We start from the raw sequence: 22,496 nt of genomic DNA on the forward strand, positions 1-22,496 counted from the left end.
AAAAAACTGTCTTTGGTCATAAATGCTTGATTTATATACATACAGCTGCAAAACAAAATAATGCAGCAATTGCTAGTAGTTCTTTTACAGAATAAAATAATTACCCGTGTAATATCACAGTACATATTGTCACTGTCCAGTGCAGTAATAAGACATTTTTTCATTGCAGTATTGTCATATTCAGAATCTTGAGTTTTCCTGGTAAGAGGAAATAAAAACAATAAAATGGCTTGTTAACGCAGCCTGAACGCATTTATATCTCATTTATGCAGATGTTTTCATTAACACGCATCAAGATAATATAATGTGATGCAGAAATGGCAGTAAAAATGGTTCAACAATCATTTATGCACAACTTAACTCTTCCCAATACTTATTGATAAGGCCTGTTGTGAACTGGGTTGCAGTGGTTGTTATTTTTAAAAAATTGGTCCCCAGAGAACAAATTTTGGAAACACTGATGTAACCTGTTTCAAAAAATAGGCACAAACAACTAATGGCTGTTAAAATAATAAGTAGCCTGCACTGCTTGATGATGCACAAAAGGAGAGCTATAATGGGAAGAGGACGGTTGCAGAATTAATGGTTTCATGAGGAAAGGGACAAAGAAACTGACACATGAATTCCTAAGCAGAATTACTTCATACTAATATTTCATCTCAGTGCCAGCAGAACATGTATTAATGCTTCACATTAAATCCAAGAGTGTAAATTAACTTCAGCGTGCGCGCTCTGAATCTGTATGCAGAATAGTGCCCTCTGCTGAAAAACATTTAGAAGAATGTTGACTGATAGAGAAAGAAGGAAAGTCAAGGTTGAATACACCTCACGGTTTGTGTATCTTGACGTTTCTTGTGTTTTATTGATTTGACCTTGGATGCTGCCTGTCAGATCTGCACTCTGTACCAGAATTACATTTTAAAATAACACCACAACAAGACCTACCATTTATCTTTGTGCCCACAGCTCCTCTAACTACCTCTTCCCCCCCCCCCCCCCCTCTCTCTCTCTCTGTCTCTCATCCCGTCTCTCCCCCCACCGGTCAGGTCGAACTGGCTGAAGCCGTGCTGTGGGCGGAGGGCAGCGCTGTGGCAGGTCTGTCTGCTGTCAGCGGGCTTCAACTGTTTCCTTGTGGCCTGTGTCATCTTGGTGGTGCTGCTGCTGACGCTGGAGCTGCTCATAGACACCAAGCTGTTGCAGTGTGAGTGGTAGAAACGTCACCTCAGATAATAAGGATGTGGTTTGTTACACTCATTGTTTATGGTCCTGACTGTAATAGCATTCTTGGAGGAGGGAGAAAAGTGGACCGCTCAGCACTATTGTTTACTAATTGTTATACAAAGGCATTGGGCCAATAGAGACTCGGGACCCACGACAGAGAAAGAACTTAATTAGCACAAAAAGTAAGCTGCAGAGAGATCATGTACTCATCATCTTGTTAGACTGAGCTGCAGTTTGGATGGAAGAGGATCTGGCAAGAGGATTAGACGTGGTTATAAAGCTATAAAGCAAAGAATAAAGAAACAAAAAAACTGTGACAAAAATCAGTTGTGAGACTAGAGATTTCATATTCTTCAATAGGCACAATTTACCCTGCTGTAAACGAGCGGCAACCAGTCAGCTACCTTCCCTGGCAAGCAGTCTTTAATTTGTCACAGCCAATGATAACATTAACAGTGTTGGTTTGAATCTGCGCAAATGATAACAGCATAGAACATTAACACAGAATTGCACCTGCTACTGCACTAATATCCAGGATTGGGAGGGTTATTTTACAAATGTATCCCAATACAATAACAAATTACCTGTTTAACCAAATCTAAAGATCACAAAATTAAAGTAATGTAATTTAATTACTTTCCACTCTATATGATACAATTCTGTGTGGCTGTAATATAATTCAGGACAGTTTTAATAGATGTATAACATGTGTATGAGCATGTGCAGACGGCCTGTAAATACTAACTGCTATCATGGTCTTATGTGTCTACTGTGTAATGAGTCTGTGTCACTGATGATCTAGCCGGGGACCTGAGGCTCCGATCAATCACGGTCTGGGGAATATAATCTTCCCATTAGCTTTGCACACTTAACACAGAATGTCAGGTGGTCGACATACCGCTGTGACCCGTGTCACCCCAGTGCCACCTTCATCTACATCAGCTGGCGCAGTGGAGTCATCCATATTTATCATAAGTGGAAGGTCAGAGGTTGTGACCTGTTTGATGTCACCGGGCTGAGTGAAGAGCAAACACGGCGGAAATGTCGTTCCAGCAGAATCCAAATACATTCAAGTCTTTACTGTTCCCTTGAGACTGACTGACTGACAAGATAGAGCAGACAAAGGAAAAGTAAGACAAATGCGTGAAGGGAGATTAGCAAAGAAAGCAGGCGATACAGATTTGGCTGGTGGATGAGTGCGGGGAGGACTGGAGGAAGATGAATGGACTGATAGACAGATCACTGAACACGGCAAACAAAGACAGATGGAGGGAGAGGTGGCGCATGAAGAGAAATGCCTCAGCTGACAGCCGAGTGCTGTTTGAGGCTGTCCACAATTAGCCTGATGAATAGATGGGTGGCTACAGACACATGCATGTACAGTATGTGGTGAATTCATATTTACGATGCTGCTTCATGCCTCCATCCGTATCTCGTTTTTACAACTTTAATCCACAATGTCAGTGTTAAAGAGAGAGTCTGGATTATTTGAAGTGGGTTTGTAAGAGGTAACTGTCAATAGTCGCAGGACAGGGTCAGCAACAAAAGCTATTGAGGCCACTTATAAATGGTCCACTTAAAAGAATTAATAACAGTTTAAGTGTAAGCTATATACCATGAGACAGCCTTTTTTTTTTTGGACACGAAACCGCAGTTAGACAAGCTAAATATTCCTCTCTAAACCAACCAAACTGCACTGGCAAAATCAGTAATTTTACCTTTCAGAGCACAGGAGTTGCTAACCTACCATTGCTTTTGTTTTATAGTGAGGTGAATCCAGATTATTCACTTTTAAAACACAAAAGTCGCACAGTAACACAAACAAACTAACAGATCAAGGCAGAGGCAGACTAGCAACCCCCCCCCCCCCCCCCCCCCAGAAATTACTGTTTTTGTCTATGGAGATTGGTTAGTTTGGAGAGATTAATATTTACCTTTTATAATGCGGTTTTCCTGTCAGAAAAAGCTGTCTGACAGCAAATTAATTGGTGAAAATATAGCGTACACTTAATATTGATTTTTTTAAGTGGTTGAATTACCTTTTGTTGCCGACCACAGTCCACAGCAGTACACTGCTTTAGAACTGCAATTAATCAGTTGATCAATTAGTTGACAACTATTAAAATAAATCAGCAATTATTTTGATAATCGCTTTGAGTCATTTTTTAAGAAAAAAAAAGAGTACAAATTCTCTGGTTTCTTTACCCCCTGTGACAGTAAACAGAATATCCTTGAGTTCTTGGCAAGATATGCCTTTGAGGACATTATCTTGGGCTTTGTGAAACTATAAACAACATTTTTCACAATTTTGTGACATTTATCTCCCAAACAACCAACCAATTAATCAAGAAAATAATTGACAGATTAATTGACAATGAAAATAATTGTTAGTTGCAGCCCACATCGCTCAGCTTCCCCCTCTGCTTCTCCATACTGGAGGCGTGCTGACCGGCATCTACTGTCAGTAATACACTGATTATTGATAAGCACCTCACGCAACGCCATTTCCAATAATCCAAACTAAAATTAAAATACAGCAGCATTCACCTTTCCCCACTTAATGTCACAGAAACGGTTCCTCTGCTTGTATTCTTACAGTTAATAATGCATTCCAGTTTGCCAGCATCATCCACTGGATCAGCCTGGCCATCCTCTCCGTGTTCTTCACCGAGGTGAGTCTCCATCTCCCCCTCGCTCAACACAACAACAGTCTCACTTACAGCTGATGCAGCGGCCTGTCGATTAATGCTATGTCGTGCAGTACGTGGGGCCAGTGAAGTACACCGACAGATCCTCATTAGAATACTAACAGCACCATGAAACGCCCCATGCCCTCTGTCACTGCTTGATTAGATTCTGATTAGTTGAGGTGAACTTATGTACAGCTCCATTAATGTTAACGGAAGTGACAGCGAAATCACGCAACAAACATCTACATCAGTATTCTGGTTGAAAGAAAAAAAAAAGAAACTTGTTAAAGCTGGCACATTAGGTCCCTCTCGGGCTATTCAATTGATCCGCAGCACAAACTCTTTAAAATGCAGATGGAGCTTTTCTGTGCACCTAGTTTTAAATAATTTCAAGGCCGCAGGTGTGCTGTATTGATTACCATTTTCTTTACAGCCAGCCACATTTGTCTTAGTTCCCTACACTCGGCCACCCCGCTGCTAAGTTTTGTGTAGCTGGAGTTTTACTTATCAATAAAAGCAGCCTCTCAGTGATACATTGACAGAGTGGAGGCTGCAAACTTGAGTATCTGAAATGAGGATGGGGGCTAGGGGATGTTCAGAGGAGACAAAGGGAGAGTTATTTGCCCTCTGCAGCCCCTGCTGCATCAGCAGAAGGAGCTAATTGCGCCGTCTCTAATTGTTTGGATGAAATCCTATCACGCTGTCTGTGTGATGTGTGTGAATATGATGTCATTGATAAAATTACCAGTGGAGTGATGAAAGAAATCTGGATCTCAACTGCAAATTCTGTTTACTGGGAATGTCAGGTTTGTTACTGGGAGATACTGCCCTGCCTGCATCATCTTCAAGTCTCTCTCTGTATGGCTTTCTTTTTTGCAAGCTTTTAGTGAGGCTCAAAGGAGAAATCTGTAATGTATTTTCTGTAACAAATCATAAAATGACCGTGATATGTCATCAGAGATTAAGGAAACATGTTGAAATACACTGTAACTTCTGTTTTTGTTTGCCCATTTCACACTAATTAGATTAAAATTAATTCAGAATGTATGTTGAATGAGTTAGTGTCCGTTTATGAGCCGTAAGAACTCACTGAACTCCAACTCCAGAGATGTGCATTTTCAGATCAGTAGGCTTTTGTTTTCAGGATGATGGGCTGAGCTTTACATTGGCAGACAAACAGCTCACATTGTAGGACTCGCTGTCGCTTAGTATTGTCAAATTACAATTTTGTGCTCATCTTGCACTCCTGCAGTGTTCCTGCAGCCTGCTTGAGCTTAATAATGCCTTCTTGTCTTATATGCTTTTTTCATCTTATATGTTCTTATGTATGTAATACCTTCTTATATGCTTTTTTACGTCCTTGTCATGTACAATGTATCTTTATCTTTGTTTTGGAGTGCATTGAATTTACGTCTGTTGTATGAAATGTGCTACATAAATAAAGCAAACTTGACTTGCATCTTAGCATATGTGTAACCTGCTCCCTGTCTCCATCTCTGTCCCTCTGTGTGTCTCAGACGGTGTTCAGGATCGTGGTGTTGGGGATATGGGATTACATAGAGAACAAAGTAGAGGTAAGCTCCCATGGGTCCCATTAGTCCTGTTACTCGGGGCCCCTTTCACTGCAGTGTCATTCCCTCAATGTCAAACCACTGTTGAAGCCACATACACAGTAACAGTGTCTGTCTGTCTGTGTGTGTGTGTGTGTGTGTGTGTGTGTGTGTGTGTGTTTGTGTATTTTCTCAGGTGTTTGATGGAGCTGTCATCGTTCTGTCTCTGGCCCCCATGGTGGCCTCAACAGTGGCCAACGGCCCCAGCAGCCCCTGGGACGCTATCGGTCTCATCATCACACTGCGCATCTGGAGGGTCAAGAGGATCATTGATGGTGAGGCTGGGAGGGGCTGGGGGCTGATGTCCCCTGCGTCCTGTCCTTTACTGTCAGGTCACAGAGATAGATACTGCAGTGAGCTCTCTGCGGCATCAGCCACATTTAATCTTCAGGTTTATTTTTTCCTCTTTTTTCCATTATTTTCCACCATGGATGATGCAGGACATCATCTGTAGTAATGAACCTGTGGCTTGAGCTCACACAACACCTGCTACCTGCAAATTATTTTATCTTTTATGTGCATAGCGGGCATTTTATTTATTGGGCAGAATGCTTTTTAACAATGTTGCTCCCCCTTGTGGTTTTTGAATATAGTACAGTTACATGTTCGAAGGGATGGTTGGTGACTGTGAGCAGTTTAAATATGTTGTCACCTCTTGCACTAACTGCTCAAAAGATGTAGTTTAAACGCATTAAAATATAACACAATCCAAACCAACATGGCCTACACAGGTGAAAAATAAACATGCTAAATACATTAAATTTTAGCATACTGTGTTAATGATTAGCTAACTTGAAGTTTGCTCATTTGGAACTAATTTTGTACATTTCAGTTGTTATTAAATTGCATATAAGCACACACACATGCTTGATTAATGAAATTAAAGTTTACCGTGTTTGGGCTACTTTTTCAAAGTACTTTGAAGTATAGCTGCTTTAAATAAACTTATATTAAAGTAAACTTATTGTGAGCATATTTAAATATACATCTAATGACATGAAATTACAGTACACTTTAATAAAGCATACTAATAGTGTAAAACAAAAGTATTATTCTTTTCAAAGTAAAATAACTTTATACTTTTAAAATACACTAATGCACAATTTAGAATACACTTCTTGTATGTACACTTAAATACCACTTTAAGTATTCCCAAATTTGAATATTTAGTTTTTGTACACTGAAGTTGAACTAAATTATATTTCACATACATTACTTTTTTTTAATCTGGGTAATACTGAAAATATTACCATAAAATGAGCACCAGTTTTGACATGACCACAACAAAAACTTGACTGAAGCCTCAAAAGGTAGAGAGGCATTTGCAGGGCCATCGTGCTGTTACTCCTGTTATTATGTGCACCTTTTGTACACCGTATTGTAGTAGTCCCTTGTCATGTGCCAGTGAATGTTAAGAATACGCAGGCTGTTGTTTCAACAAAACAGTGGCTTACGCTGATCTACAACATCCATCCTGGGAGGAGAAATCAATTAATGGAAAGTCGATGGATGCAAAATTAAATGTCTCTTATGTAGGAAAGCTAACTATAGTATGTCCTGTCGTTTTAGCCTATGTGCTTCAAGTGAAGGTGGAGATGGAGATGGAGATCCAGCAGTATGAGAAGGCCAAGGCGGTGAGGGAGGAACAACTTGACCGGCTCACCCAGATCTGCCAGGAGCAGGCAGTATGTCCTCTTTTCTGTCTCATATCTCTCACCTACTTACAGTGTACATTTATAGCTGCCTGTGACCAGCAGAGGGCAGTAAAGTACTTTGAAAGAAAACAAATCTGAATTTAAAAAGGCAGAAAAGGCACCTACTAAACAGATTGCATTTTATTATTACATAATACTTTTACAAAAGTCTTGTAGATATCACATAGCCAGCACTGTGCATTATCTTAACTCAATCTATTGACAACTTCACAATGTAATAATGCTAGCTCTTTTATTGTTTTTAAGTCTTATTACTCAGCTGAAGAAAAAGTCTAACTTCATAAGTGTGCTATGTTTCTCAGATGTCGACCCAGAAGAGGAGAAGAGTGTCGACTGTATGTCTGAGAGTTATACTGCAACTATTAGAGAAATCGGAAATGCAGTTTGACATAAGCATACTGCAAATGTAGATGGACGGTGTGATGCAATCAGTGCAGCATGTAATCAAACAAGGACATAAAACACACAAAATGCTTAGACATTGAATATCAGGAAGTTGAATATACAGTATGTTGTTGTGTATTTACTTAGACAGTTCTTGCACTTGTCCCTGTTTCCTTCCAGTTTGAAATCAGGCAGCTGAGGGCCCACCTGGCCCAGCAGGACCTGGATCTGGTAGCAGAGCGTGAAGCAGCCATGCAGATCCACCATATGTGGGGTAAACAGAGCAGCAGTTTCCAGGAGGTAGACGGACTGGCCCCCGGGGCCTCCGAGCATCACGGCCCAGCTAAAGCCAGAGAGCCAGGGGGGCCTGCAGGTAACCATCTGGAAAAACTAAATCCACTGTATTGCAGGCTATCAAAGATTTCTGTGCATGAGGACTAATCCAGGGTTTGTATGGTACATGGTATCCACAAAAAGTGGACAGCCGAATGCAGAGACGGCTTAAGCCTCACTAAGAAAGAGATGTTGGCTCATAAGGGAAGGTTGTAGAGAAACGGTATGAAAATTTCATATCATGATTATACTGACCAAAATTGTCACGGTATGTATTTTTATAATGTGCTGAAAAAATACTGATACACACACTGAAATCCTTTCACCAACTTTTATATTGAAAATGCTGGACGCTGGACAGTATTTACTGTAAATTTTTCAAAGCACTGTAATCTAGGATGACCAGATGTTGTCCCAAATCCCAAATCCCAAATCCTGTCCCTTTTGTCTCAAAAGTTCATCATTATAGTAAAATATAATGAACAACATGTGAATTTGTGAGAATATTTTGATCGTATCTGTAACTGATCTTACTGATGAACTGATGTTACTTTAAAGTATTTTAATCCTTCTAACACACACACCATAATCCCTTTGCCAAATTTCACCCATTCTCATCTGGTCACCCTATAGTTCAAAGTTAATACTAATCTTTGGGAATTAAACCGTGGCTTATCATGAAACTGGCAATTGTTCGATCCCCAGAAGGCTGTAGGTTTATATTCTTAAGGGTTGTTAAGACTAGATAAGAAATTCTTCCTCATCCTAAGCAGCAACACTGGTGTGTCAATACCAATAATGTTTCAAAGGAGTATAACATATGTAGGCTGGTCTTTTCAGAGACCATCATGGCTATTAGAAGTTATTGATAAACGTTATTTAAGACCGGACACGTTGCATGCTAGAGGACAGTGTAATAATAATGGTCATCACACTACAGCACAGTGTTGGTGTCCTCTTCTCAAAAACATTCGTCTCACAATCCACATCAAAATTCTGCCGCCACACCTTGATGGACTATAAACCTTTCACACAGTGATAGGTCATAACTTACAGGGCTTAAAGCAACAAAGCGCTGTCAGTGCAGGTGATGTCAGGGCTCAAAACACTGAGGCTTTTCCTTTATCAAAGCTATAAATCACAGCGTGGCCCGCCATATGTCTGAGCCACGCTGTTTCTACTCAGACATCCTTTTAACCGGGGGGCCGCTCCTCACATACTCATGTCGTATTGATCATCTGGAGATGGTCCCTGTCACAGTTAAGGCTGAACAATGGGCGGCCCCTCCCTGAGATATTCATAAAATAAAAAAGTGAAACCCAAACATCAATGAACACGAGCCATCTAACAGTCCTGTGAGACCTTGGATGGCACTTAAGAGAAACACTTGGACTGATTTAGGATCTGTGAAGTGTTGCTCATTCAGGTAGTGCTGACATAATTTGTTGATTGAGCTTTACTGCACTAGATCAACAAAAAATAACAATTTCATTGACTGACTAGTTATTTATCATGCAAAACAATCTAAATATTTTATTCATGCCACCTTCTGTATGATGATTTTTGATGCAAAGTTAATTTGTTCATGTATTATCTTGTCTGAATGAAACCCACAAAATAAGCATTTTCAAGACAAAACACTGTGGCATCTGGATTAATTTTAGCATTTTCACTATTGTTTCACATATTACACTTAAAACGATTAAATAAAAAATTAAATTAATAATTAGATGCATTGCTTTAATGTAATTGAAAGCAGATATAAGAACATTTTTGAGGTTTACGTACAGTATTCATCAATAATTATAATTTCACCTATTAAGATGTATTTTATACTATTAGAACCATGTTTTACTGTATTATCATTCATTATCTGTTTTACATCATTCTTCACTTCACGGATCCCCTTGCAGTTATGTTATAATGTGTTTATAAACCGTTGCATGTTTGTAAACTGATTATAAATGCCTAATAAGAGGAACTTGTATTGTTACGCTCATAGTACCTAAATATAGGGATGCAACTAATTCACAATAGTGACAAATGTCTAAATTAATTATGTTTCCAGAGCCCAAGGTCTAATATCTTCAAATTGCTTGTGTTGTCTAACCAAGAGTCCAGAACCAACAGGAACTTGTTTGTTAATTAAATGGTAGATTTAAGAACTTAATGTAGTGTGTTAAACTTTCTATTATCTACAAGTCTACAAGTTACTGTTCAAACATTGAGACTGTGAAACTAGAGTTGTATCTCTACAGAGTTTTAGTACACTTACTACAACTATCTCCTTTTATCTTCTTCAGATCACCACGGTCAAGATGATATGAACAACTACATCAGCCAGTACTACAGTGAGCCGAGCAGTGGTGAGCATCAAAACGATCCTGCGTCACTCTTTTCTACAGCCCATGCAACACCACAATATTTCAACGTATATTTGCACTTTATCCTGGTTTGGACCCTTTTTGAGTTAGACTGACTGAACTATAAAGTCTCCTGTGTGTACGTTTTCTTGCATGACAGAATCTGATGAAAAAACTGAGGCCCTGTGTATTACGTGTTGTTCTTGTAGATATGGGGATCCCAGACCCTGCACGTGTCATCACCACAGCAGCCATAGATGTTCACCTGCCTAACAACCCCAGCCAGCTCCCCTCCTCTCTGGTGAGTGCTGATGCGGTGACGTCCGGCCGTCTGCAGCGCACCGGCAGCTCAGTCAGCGAAGCCTCCACCACCACGGTGTCACGCACCAGCTTCAGTGCCCGCCAGCACAGCATCAGCAGCCACACTCTGGGCTCTACCACGGACTGCAGCTCCACGGTGCGCGAGGCCTCCACCTCCACAGATTTCAGCGACCAACGCTGCTACCCTCCTCCCTACTGCAGCCCTCTGGCGCTGGGCACTCAGCCGCGAGGGAGCCCCAGCGCCGTGGTGCAGGAGCTGCTCTCCTCTCTGTCCGAGGACTCCTGTCTCACCCAGAAGGGTCTGGACCCTGTCAACCTGAAACCGCCCAGCCCGGCGGGTTCCACCAAAACCAGCCCCGAGCTGGAGCACAGGGTCAACATCTACAACAAGAGGAACCAGGAGAGCAGAGTCGGGCTGCACTCCAAGCCTCTCATCCACCTTCAGGGCAACGAGCCTCTTCTAGAGGAGAAGTACAGGATGATGGAGCCAGTGGACGCCCCAGTCAACCGTCTGTCAGAGGCATAAGACTCTGAAACTTCACATGACTCACAGGCTCTTCAGATCAACCGCAAAAATTAACGCTCTACTAAACTCTGGTGTCATTTGGAGTCACTGGCACATAAACTGTATGTCTGTCATCCTCTTTGTAATTGTTGAGACTGAGAGGATGAACTCACCACCAGAGCAGCACAAACACAGAGGGGGGGAGGACCGGAGACTTGGTATCAGGCACCACTTATCAGGAATTGACATTCACAAAAACACTTTTTGAGTTTTATGACAAAAGTTTTACCAAAAGAAACCAGCAACAGGGCTTGAGCCCAGAATTTTCAGACAACTGGTCTGTGCAGAAAAAACAAAATCTGGCTTTTGATATGTTAAGTTGTGATTTGATTTCTAGGAAATGAAACGAGTGAGGAGGGGGTGGTGCTGAGGGCTTGGTTCCTCTGATACACTTTGGACTGATGAGATCATGTATCAGAGGGCCACAAACTGTGAATCACTTCCCGTGAGCTACAAGGCATGGATTTTATCACAGGTTTAGGTGTAACAGCTGTTTTGATAGTCGGTCTAATGTCTCCAAACTCACAACGAACAGTCCTCTTTGGTGGGACTGCTGCAGGGTACATTGGATCTTTCTAATCTTTGTCTTTCTATCTTAGCAATGTTAACATTTTTATCTAAATTCAATGAGAGGAAAGAGTGCGGCCAACTTTCAACTGGAGTAGAGTTTTTAATCCAGGTGCCATGACTGGATTCTGACCAAACCCATCTGAGTCAGTTGCTTACTGAGATTTTAACCACAGCATGTCCCTCACGCACCGAATTGTTTGAAAATCTACCTGCACATGATAGATTTGACATCATTCAGGTCTAAAACGTTACCTTTTTATGATTTCAATGTTCAGAAGCTGTGTAAATATTTCAGGATGGGTTTGATCATCATATCACAGCCAAAAGATAGTGAGGGACTTGAAGCGGAGCTATAATAAAATATCGAAAAAAAATTATAGCATGAAACCTTTTGAGATTTGCCTCTTAAATATCGAAACTAACCCTGTTTATTGTACTGTCAATAGGCATTTTCTATCTTGATCATGGAAAGAGGGCATTGCAAAATGAATCCAATAAAGGGAAACCATGGCAAAATGAGAAAACTATTAGTGATTAATTTAATACATTATTTCTTAAGAGCATCTCAATAAGTACACACCCTCAGCATGACGAGCTACATCTTGCAGTCGACTACAGTACAACAGCAAGTCAGAGATCAAGATGTCCTACTGAAAATCAAATACAAATTACTAACCGTACTACAGGCATAAAACACCAGCCAAGGTAAATAAACACTTGTTCTTTAATTTTTAATACTTTTTTAGTATTTATAAAAACTGGCATTTATTTCCACATTGAGAATGTTGTCCTGTTTACAGTCAGAGAGAAGATGTTGATAACGACTATTTCTGCACACAAACACTCACAGCTTCGGAAATATATTAAGGCAGTGGCTACGTGTTCCTGTTGTTGCTCTCTGAATTCTTCTTGCTGCGGATTCCAGCTGTGCGATGGATGTTTGGTGGGGCCGTTTGTCATCACTTGCTCAACGCCTCAGTCATCTCAGGAACAGCCTGAGGAGAAAAGCAGTGCAAATCAACACTTTATACTGGTATTACAGTAAGACCGAACCCAGTGAAGATCTTCTGTTTGAAGTGGGGTTGTATGAGGTACTGATGTTCAGTGTGTTATCTATAGTAGATGGCTGTCAGCATGACCCCAGTTTGGAGAAACAGCCAGAGTACCAGCGTAGGAAGTTCAGCAGTGAAAGGTATTTAGCCACCTAAAAACAATGGTCACACGATAACACAAACAAACTACTACAGTGAAGCTGCAATAGAGTAGAAACTCCTAAAGTGTATTTGCTGCAGGAGTTTGTTGTCCTGAAAACTGGCTCTAGTGTACTTTTAGATCAATGACTCGAACTAAACTTAAATACACTGTGGAAATCTTTAGGTATTTACATGAAGTACAAGCCATTGCTATTCTTTCATCTATTAATAACTGTTGGGACCACTTGAAATATTTCCAGACTTTACCTGTGGGGATAAATGTTTGCCAGCACCTGTCATTTCCATCCCCAGCATACTCCGTATAATGAGATTTATGAGTTTATTACACAAACAGTCATGCATGCTGCTGCTTACGATATAAATGAGCACACACTGACTTTCACCTGAGATTTATCAAGACCGCAGCAGGCACACAAACATTTATCACACTGTTTGCAAGGTTGACAAATACAGAGCAAGACTGTACACAAGAGGCATCTGGCTCATAAATAAACAGGCTGATAATGCAAGTCGTGTAGTTTTAAAGACAGTAAATTTAAAAGCCTTTTATGGTAAATATGAGTACAAAGTTATTAAAATAGATCTCCTTGTGAGTCAGGCAACTTCAGGACTGAATCGCCGCCCACTGCCTGAGTTGGTCCAGGGTATCAATTGTCCATTTGGGGGAAAAAGTAGAAAGCCCATACATTTTAATCAGCTATCTGAGGAGTGATCACATGTAAGGTGATCTCACCCAGTAGGTTGCAACTCTAATGCCACTAGCTATTATTACTAATCACTTCTAGAGAGTTTGCCAGAACACCTGGGCTGCTTGTGCTCTGCTGAGGGGCTAAATAAAACATGACTAACAGGACACACATGAAAATATAAGCTACTAGCCTTTCACAAGCAGTATTGGACTCCAGTGTTGGTCTTGCCAACACCCCTGGCTCACTATCCACATGTACCAGCTAGATACAAGAAAGCAACAAAGCGTGTAAAAGGCCTGGCAAGTAGAGTCTGAATATAAAACTGAAGCCACTTTTTAAGTAACTACTGACTAACTACTTCTTAGATCTTTTGAGATGCTTGTGTGTTTCTCTCTCTCAGCCACAACTCTCCTCTGATTAATTCAAGGACTTAATAATTCAACACTTGCACATTTCCATTAGGTGGAATAAGGCATCGTGCAAAATTTATCAGTGAGAAAGCAAATGTTATATTCTGACTGTCACTCTAAACTCTCAGCCATCAAAACGTGCAGAGTAAGTCCAGACAGAAAGTGAATGAGTGGCGTTAGTGCAGCGATGACAATCACGGACGCTTACCTTGAAAAGATCAGCAACCAAGCCATAGTCAGCCACCTGGAAAATGGGAGCCTCTGGGTCCTTGTTGATGGCAACAATGGTCTGAATAAAAAAGAACATAGTCAGCACTTGTATTAGGTCTGCAACTAATTATTATTTTCACCATTAATTGTTTAGCCTATAGAATGTCCAAAAACTGAAGAATTTCCCAGAACCCAACATCTTCTCATTGCTTATTTTGTCCAACCAACAGTCAATCCAAAACTTTACATTTACTATAATAGATGACAAAGCAAAACAGCAAATATTTACATTTAAGGAGCTGGAACCAGCAATTTTTGCTTAGCAAATGACCGAAATGATTAATTGAATATCAAAATGGTTGGCAACTCATTTCTTTAGATTGACTATTCAATTAATCGACCAATTTTACAGCTCTAACTCCTACAGAACAAAATAATGATAATACAGCCTAAAATATTAATTGCCTATGTCTTCAGCTTAGCCAAAAACATAGAAAGAATGAATGAGCATTCAATTATAAGATATTTAGGTATTTTGACTTAAATGCATAATGTCACAGAAAAGTGATGTTTTATGGCAACAACCCAATATTAGATTCTTAATAGTAAACAACACAGAGACACTGTAACATAATAAACAGTATAACAATTGTAATTATGTTTGTGTCTGCTGTGAACTCATTGTGTGCACACAGACACCGACATGAAACTTCAAAATTTATTTTATGTGGAGTTTTTACTTTGTAGCGAGGAAAAACAATTTTCACAAATTCTGACAAATGTCTGTGACCAAATTCAAGATAGCTAAAGCTGCTTCGTATTATCAATTTACATAGCAATCTACATTGCAAGTGCAACATTGTGTTTTAATATATGAGGAGAAAAAATAGCCATTCATGTAACTCCAGTGACTTTACCTTGCTATCTTTCATTCCAGCCAGGTGTTGAATGGCTCCAGAAATCCCAACAGCAATGTACAACTCCTGTGGACATGAAGAGAAGACAATCAAGACAAGTGTTACTTGCTTGTAGACATGAAGTGTAATCTCACTGGAAAATGTACACCTCAGAACCAAAGTACAGCAGAGCTGACTGATGGTATAATGACTACAGGTGAGTAATCTATCAGAGGATCCTGCTGGGGTGAGTGTGCAGAGGGTCAGCCATTCCCAAACCGGCTGGGAAAACCATCTTTGCCTCTCGGTTTAATGCACAGCCATATGAATATTTTAGTGCTTATTTAATGTTGCAGCTGAGGTCTCGGAGGAACAAGACAGTACAACACAATGTGTCTCACAACTCCAGAAAACACATAAAGCAACATTTTCCACTAACCATACAATACACAACATGATCTGCACGTTTCTATTCTTACAATATCAGTGTATGAAGTGCAACTTCTTCAAATGAGATTATGAAAACTCAAAAGGACAATCCAAGCAAGGTACTTTTGGCCATTCCAACCTGTCCAATCTTGACAAAAAATTACATTTGTGTGGTTCTTCCATCCATCCATCTATCCACGATTTTGTAACTACATTCAAACACTGCTAAGCTGTTTTTAAATACACTCCACCACTGTTCAAAGACTCTTGATATGTTGTTTACAAAAAATTTTATGATGATAATTTGGACTTTAATCAGCAGAGGTGAGATCATCTTAAATGCATACATGTAAACAAAATGTGAATCCTTTATGTTGCAGAATGCACTATAACGTTTTAGATTAGTAAGGTAAAAAACAGCCCAATTTAAACTATACTTGATTAACTTAGCTAGATTCAACAAGCTTGTCATAACATTTGGAAAATCCAATTTGGACAGTCTGGTCCAACCTGAGGCTTGGAGCAGACATCCACTGCACTCTGTTCTAATGGATCGGCTAAATCATTTAGGCCCCTAAATGTGCCATCCAGTACATTTTGCAGGGCCTAATGTGTGGATAATCACAGCTGGGCTAACCCGGCTGAATCACATAATGGGAAGTTAACCTTTTTAAAAAGGGCAGAGCAGCCGCTCTGATCACACTGAATTGCAGGCATGCTGCATCAAGGCAAACAGGCATTTGTCCACAGCAGCAGATTTGTCCACTCTGATAATGCAACTGAGTGTCAAAGATGTTTTTGAATTCAACTGCTGTTGCAGTACAGGATGATGTAAATCCAAATAGACACTTCAGAAGGGAAATAACTTACCGGTGCTACAATTTTGCCCGTCTGTCCAACCTGCATGTCATTTGGGACATATCCAGCATCCACTGCAGCTCTGGATGCACCAACTGTTAAAAGAATAAAAAGTCATTTAAATTCTACCTTTTAAAAAAGTACCTATATAATTATTAACCCAAAACAATACCTGCAGCATTCATCTTGTCAGCAAGGTCATAAAGCAGCTTAAAGTTTTCTCCACTCTTCAAGCCCCTTCCTAAAAAAAAAAAAAAAAAAACACCATTAGTCTACTAGGAAAAAAACTAAAATTTGAAAAACCACACATGCTGCTGAATTCTGTAATAGAATAAGATGCTACTGCAGGTTTAGACTGTCCCAACACTTCCAGTAATAAAATAATAAAAGAATCAATCTAACCTGTGGTTGATCAATGCTTTGACAAAAAACACACATAAATTGACGTTTCAAACAAACTGTGACACTGCTATGGCCGTATTTGTTGTAATTCAAAACACAAAAAGATTTCCCACCTCCTGATACCACCACCTTTGCACTGGTCAGCTCTGGACGGTCACTCTTTGTCAGATTCTGTTCCACCCACTCAGAAACCCCAAGGGGAGAAGAAGCAGCAACTGCAGTCAACAGATCAGGGGACACACAAATGTTGAGGAGGGACACTGTATCAAAAATATATTTATAATGATATGGTAACATGCAGTGTATCAGAACTCTCTGAATGAATCTGTACCTTCTTCTGACGCAGCACTTCCTCCCTCTGTTGAGGCTGCCTCAAAGGATGTCCCTCTGACCGTGAAGACCTTGATGGCCTCATTGCATTTCACAGTGCTGAGAGCATTTCCTATATAATCAAAATATTATTAGCGTGACATATTCAAAAAGCACTCGGAAATCATCAATTAAAACTTGTCAGAGCTAAATCCTGTTGCAAAAACTGAGTGGTGTTTAAGTTTCAGCTGTGTCATTTCAAGTCTGGCCCAAATCCAGGTATCATGATTTAACACTTCTCCTGAGGCATTTCAATACTAATTTATGAGAAGACAAAACAACATTTCTTAATTCTTTAACATAAAAACAGGGCCTACCAGCATAAATGGTTCTGACAAAGGTGTCTGGGGACTTGATCTCAATAATATCTGAAACTGGAGCAACATCCAACTTGGCAGCTACTCTAGGAAGCAGGTTCTGTAGAACAAAACAGTGAATAAGCAGGAAAATATTCACTGACTGAACGTGATGAAGAACAACAAGGAGAAAGAGGAACATAAGTTCATGGACTGATAGACTGACAGAGTGATGGGTACAAAAAGTTTTGTGAACTGTTGTCTATCTTAGAAAACTAAATATTTTAATCAAGAACTTTTGATTTTCAGAACCGATGTGCATATAGTAAAAGAGAGACTCATAATCACAATGCAATTAGCATATGAATACATTTGAACTATATGAGGAGTTTCTGACACCATTCTTAAAACAAATGAACCAACACCAGTTTCATTTATATTACCTGCAGTGCACAATAAAAATCATTTATGAAAATTAAAAAAGAAGATATTAAAAAAAAACAGCAACACTGCTTTAATTTGATTTTAATAAATAAAAAGGTTTGAGACATCTCTTTTTGCAAATGAACCCTTTATACAAAAGCAAATGATGAAACATTAACATGCTTGTCCATGATTTACCTTTCCGAAGGCAGATGCACCAGCACAAATGTGGGTGAAGCTGAACTGCTTTTGTGTCTCAAGGATAAGTGGAGTCAATTCCTCTGTGGAAAGAAAATAAGGGTCAGAAAGCTGAAACAAAATCAGGTAGGTACAGGCCTGCCAATGACTGCAGCTCTGCCAGTTTAGCCAGCTGAAAACATGTAAATAGGGAAACCAAAGACCATCTCCCTCAGCTGTTACTACCAAGATGCCCTTGTGCAAGGCAAGCACTACATCATCCAGCTGTAAATAAGTAGGACTATGCATACATCAGGCAGGTCACTGCTATACAAATAAACAGATCTTCAACATATATTTGCTCTATGAATGAAAGTTAAATAAAAAATAGAATACAGGATCATGTTTCCTTCATGTCACATACCTGGCAAGAAACCTTTGTAAGAATCGTGTTGAGCGACCAGAATCTTCTTCACACCTTGTACTTTGCTGATTTCCTCCACAACCTGAGAAGATAGTAAATAGTTTGATGCACTGCACTACATTTTTTACTACCGTGTCTTTTTGCTTATCCACATGTTAATGTAGTATGGCAATGCCAAGATAACGTCTACATTGTGTCAGAAATGCAACACATTTGGGTGATTCAATCTAAAAAGCAGTTCCTACCTTTGCACAGTTTGTTCCAGCAACCAGACATGACACCTCTCCACCCAGCTTACTGGCAGCAGTGATGGTATTTAGTGTGATGGGGGTCAGTTTCTCATTGTTGTGCTCTGCAACCACCAAGGTGCTTTGAAACCTTTGGAGGAGGCCAGTCTGTTGGAAAAGTTATTTGAAGAAATGAAAATAGAGAAGACATAGGCCTGAGCAACAAATCAATAATACAGAGAAGGATCAGCCACAGACACTTCAAAATAGCAATAACAAAATTGTTAAATAAAAAGTCCAACAGTTCCACTTAAATGCATAAAAAGCCCTGGCTCATCAACAGCCTATCAGATCCCTTGATAGTGAAGCATGCTAGGAGTTACACAAACAGCCAATCATTTACCAGGTGTGTTGGTCAGTTGCACCATCATCATGTGATATATCAACAGAAACAGCGTGGCGTGAGAGAATAATTGCAGATGGCAAAGTAATTGTCAATAAAAAAGGACAGGCTAACTTGCCATTATGGCACATTTTTTCTATTAAGTCTATTACCTGTGTGTCTGCCTTGATAATTAAAGAAGTTAAATTAAAAGTAAGGCAATGAAATTCAAAATGAAGTGTTTAAAGTTCTGGTCTTTATTAAAAATCATGCATAGAAATGATCAAGAATTATAGATACAAACTGAAATGAAACATCATGATATATTTTTCAGCTTTATTGCCCTAGCCAGGCAATTCATCAACATTTACCACTGAAAACATGTCTTCCTTTATAAAAACACTTGAATAAATTAACAACAAAAAACAATTATTATATTAATAGTACAGGAAACGATTTAGCTTTATTGACTGTCATCTTTGCAAGCATACTTGATCATTCAACTTCGCATGTAATCAAGGATGCAGAGTGTGTAATATATTCATTTGTTTGTATTATACAGTGACAATGGTATTATATCCATCACTCTAATAATTAATTTTATTTTGTTATCATTTAGTTTTTAATTTAACCTTTAATTAACGTGGAAGTGCACTGAGATTAAGATACAATTTATTTATCATTCAACGAATTTTGTTACCATACATGCAAATTATTTGAATTATTGGAAGTGAGCATGTAGGTTGGAGGGCAAACAATCTACAGTGCAACCTCTGCAACAGCTGTATCTGTCAAAGTAAAGCAGGCTAATACCAGCCTCATCTGGACAGAGCTGAACACTATCAGTCTATAAAGGTCATTCACATTATGTCAAACAAATACAAAAAAAATTAAATATATTATGCTACTTATTAACCTACTACATACATCTACATATTAAATTAAATGCTTTAGGTAAGAGTTTGGTAACAGTTGCTGCGTCAATGTCAATTCTGAAGTTTTGTAACTTATGTTTTTACGAGGTTTCATAACCGCTAGGCAGGCTATGCTAACATTAGCTAGCGTTAGCTCCAAAACAAACACTGTTCACGTGTATTCATATTAAATCACGTCACGTCATCTTGCATATAAAGTAAATGCCAGAATAAGTAAATCAACGCCGTCGCATGCAAATTCCAAATAGTAACGATACCACCAGCCGAGCAGGACTTGCATTAGCTAACCAGGGTTACGTGTGAACTGGCTAGCCAGCTAGCAGCTGCTGCAAATGCACAAGTTAGCTAACCGACGGGTTTCATCTTCTTAGCTTGCTATAAGTTAACAAATCAACGCAATGTCTGTGTATACTGTTAAGTTATAACTGTCGTACTCTTACCAGCTGTTTCAGGTTGGTTCTGTTTAAAGCTCTGTTCATCTTGGACCCTTCTGGCTGCTGCTTACTCCTCTGTGGTACAGAGACACAACTGTGCCAAAGGTTGTCTGACGTTTGCAACGACTTCTCGCGAGATTGACCGACCAAAAACGAGAACTTCAGGTCAGAGCTCTCTTTCTCTCTCCGACATTCAATAAAATCAAACAGTTGCAAAACAAAATTATTTAAAATAGAAATTAGGCTAGCTTGATGCTTTATGATAATAAGTTAAACATATGAATGCATTCAAGACAACTAATTGATCCATGACTGTCATAAATTCTTTTAGGTTATGAGTGCAATTTTGTTTTTGTTCTTTTCCTCATAGACTAAATAATGTAGGAAAACACCTAAGCATATAGGTTTCGCTGCCGTTCAGCCTATGCTTAAAAACTTTTACAGCCACGGTCCCAAATAACCCAGAAACTACTGACCGAAAATAGAATAGAAATAGAAATTTAACATATATAAATAGTAGTATCTAGTTACAAATGTGTGAAAATCCAATATATGACAATCAAGTTTCCCTTGTCAGAGCTCTTTTGTGTAAAAATATATTTTTGTTAAATTTAGAATCATTACCTCAACATATGTCCCTCATATTAAATATTTTATTTAATTAAATCGGCCTACTCCGCACACATTGGGATGTGAAATACATATCAAAATCCTAAAATTTGAAAGTGCTTAGTGAATGTTCAAATTGAACCAGTCACTCAATAGATTGTATTGTTCCTTTGGATGGTGAGCGACGCACATCTACCAGCCACTTACATATTTTACTTTAAGTCATCTTTCGCGGTATTCGAGGAAATATTAAAAGGCTTTCATGAAAGATTTTCGTGTGTGTGCACGCGCGCGTGCGTGTGTAAGTTTGATTCAACTAATAATAAACTTTGTGTTTTATATTCAGTGAACTACATATTTCTGCCTGTGTGAGGGGAGAGGGAGAGAAAGAGAAGGAGGAGAAACTGACAAATGGATATACAAAAACCTGGCCAACAACTGTCTTTGCTTCAATTAATAAATTTGAACGTTGCTGAGATCCAAGTCGCATAAGTGTGGAGTTGGTCCATGCTTTCGGATCGATTTATTCATACATTAATTGGGTTAACTGAAATTAATTTTTAACTGAAATAACTTAAACTTGTTTGATGTTCGATATTACAGATCTACATTTTTCACAAGAGCAAAAATTTAAACCACAAAAAGTTCTCAGAAAGTAACAAATCTGCTTTGATTTTGTTGTGTGACCCCCGAATAATAAGGCTGATCGGGTATAAAAGAGTTATTAATAGTCATCCATCGGGTCCTTCACTTCACAGCATTTATTTGTTTATTTATTTTTGTTAGTGCTTATCAATCACAAAATCCACGCAGCTCGCGTGTACACGTTTATGGATAATCCATATGCAAAAGTGAAAACATCTTTTTCTAAATGGATGCATTTTATAATCTTATTGATCGCTCAGTGTATCCAAGATCTCTACATGGTATTTCATCCAGTAGAGGGCTCTCTAGGTGAGAATACTGGTTAACTAATACAGTCTCCTCAATGAAACAAAACAAACAGTAGACCTGTTTTAAAATAGTTTTCCTATAAACAATCACTCATCCAACAAAAAATTATTAATAACTCATTTTCAGTTTCGTTTTTTTTTTCATTTTCAGAGTTATATATCACACTAAAATATTATTTAGTTGACTGTTCAAATTTAGTCTGAAAAAATAGCGAAACTTTTGCAAAAAAGATACGCAACTTGTTATAATAATAATAATTATAATAATAATAATGAGAAGAAGAAGAGAAGGAGGAAGAAGGAGAGGAAGATTTTGTGTCATTTATAAAAGTAACAAAATGATAACCAGTAATATTAGACTTATTTAACATTTTCAACACTGTATTT

General features: G+C 39.0%; 2 protein-coding genes across 3 annotated transcripts in view; one reads left to right on the forward strand and one right to left on the reverse strand.

Annotated features, from left to right (window-relative positions):
* tmem266 (transmembrane protein 266) overlaps positions 1-12,486 on the forward strand; it is a 39,672-nt gene extending 27,186 nt beyond the window's left edge. For both annotated transcript variants that reach the window (XM_084733541.1, XM_084733542.1), the window contains exons 4-11: positions 1,047-1,201; positions 3,820-3,893; positions 5,429-5,485; positions 5,658-5,796; positions 7,091-7,206; positions 7,801-7,993; positions 10,257-10,319; positions 10,526-12,486. In XM_084733541.1, coding sequence (XP_084589667.1) covers positions 1,047-1,201; positions 3,820-3,893; positions 5,429-5,485; positions 5,658-5,796; positions 7,091-7,206; positions 7,801-7,993; positions 10,257-10,319; positions 10,526-11,163 — 1,435 coding nt within the window. In that variant the 3' untranslated portion in view covers positions 11,164-12,486. The remainder of the gene's footprint in view (positions 1-1,046; positions 1,202-3,819; positions 3,894-5,428; positions 5,486-5,657; positions 5,797-7,090; positions 7,207-7,800; positions 7,994-10,256; positions 10,320-10,525) is intronic.
* etfa (electron transfer flavoprotein subunit alpha) lies at positions 12,289-20,700 on the reverse strand. Its single transcript, XM_084733543.1, has 12 exons — positions 20,554-20,700; positions 18,815-18,964; positions 18,570-18,651; positions 18,167-18,249; positions 17,567-17,666; positions 17,212-17,322; positions 16,994-17,095; positions 16,651-16,719; positions 16,491-16,573; positions 15,213-15,278; positions 14,294-14,374; positions 12,289-12,767 (listed from the first exon to the last, which is right to left on the reverse strand). The coding sequence occupies exons 1-12, from the start codon at positions 20,590-20,592 to the stop codon at positions 12,732-12,734; spliced, it is 1,002 nt and encodes a 333-aa protein (XP_084589669.1). The 5' UTR covers positions 20,593-20,700; the 3' UTR covers positions 12,289-12,731.
* Between the last annotated feature and the right edge of the window lie 1,796 nt (positions 20,701-22,496).

The sequence above is a fragment of the Lutjanus erythropterus genome, chromosome 13, assembly GCF_056507025.1.
Source record: "Lutjanus erythropterus isolate fLutEry1 chromosome 13, fLutEry1.hap2, whole genome shotgun sequence".
Lineage (NCBI taxonomy): Eukaryota > Metazoa > Chordata > Actinopteri > Lutjaniformes > Lutjanidae > Lutjanus > Lutjanus erythropterus.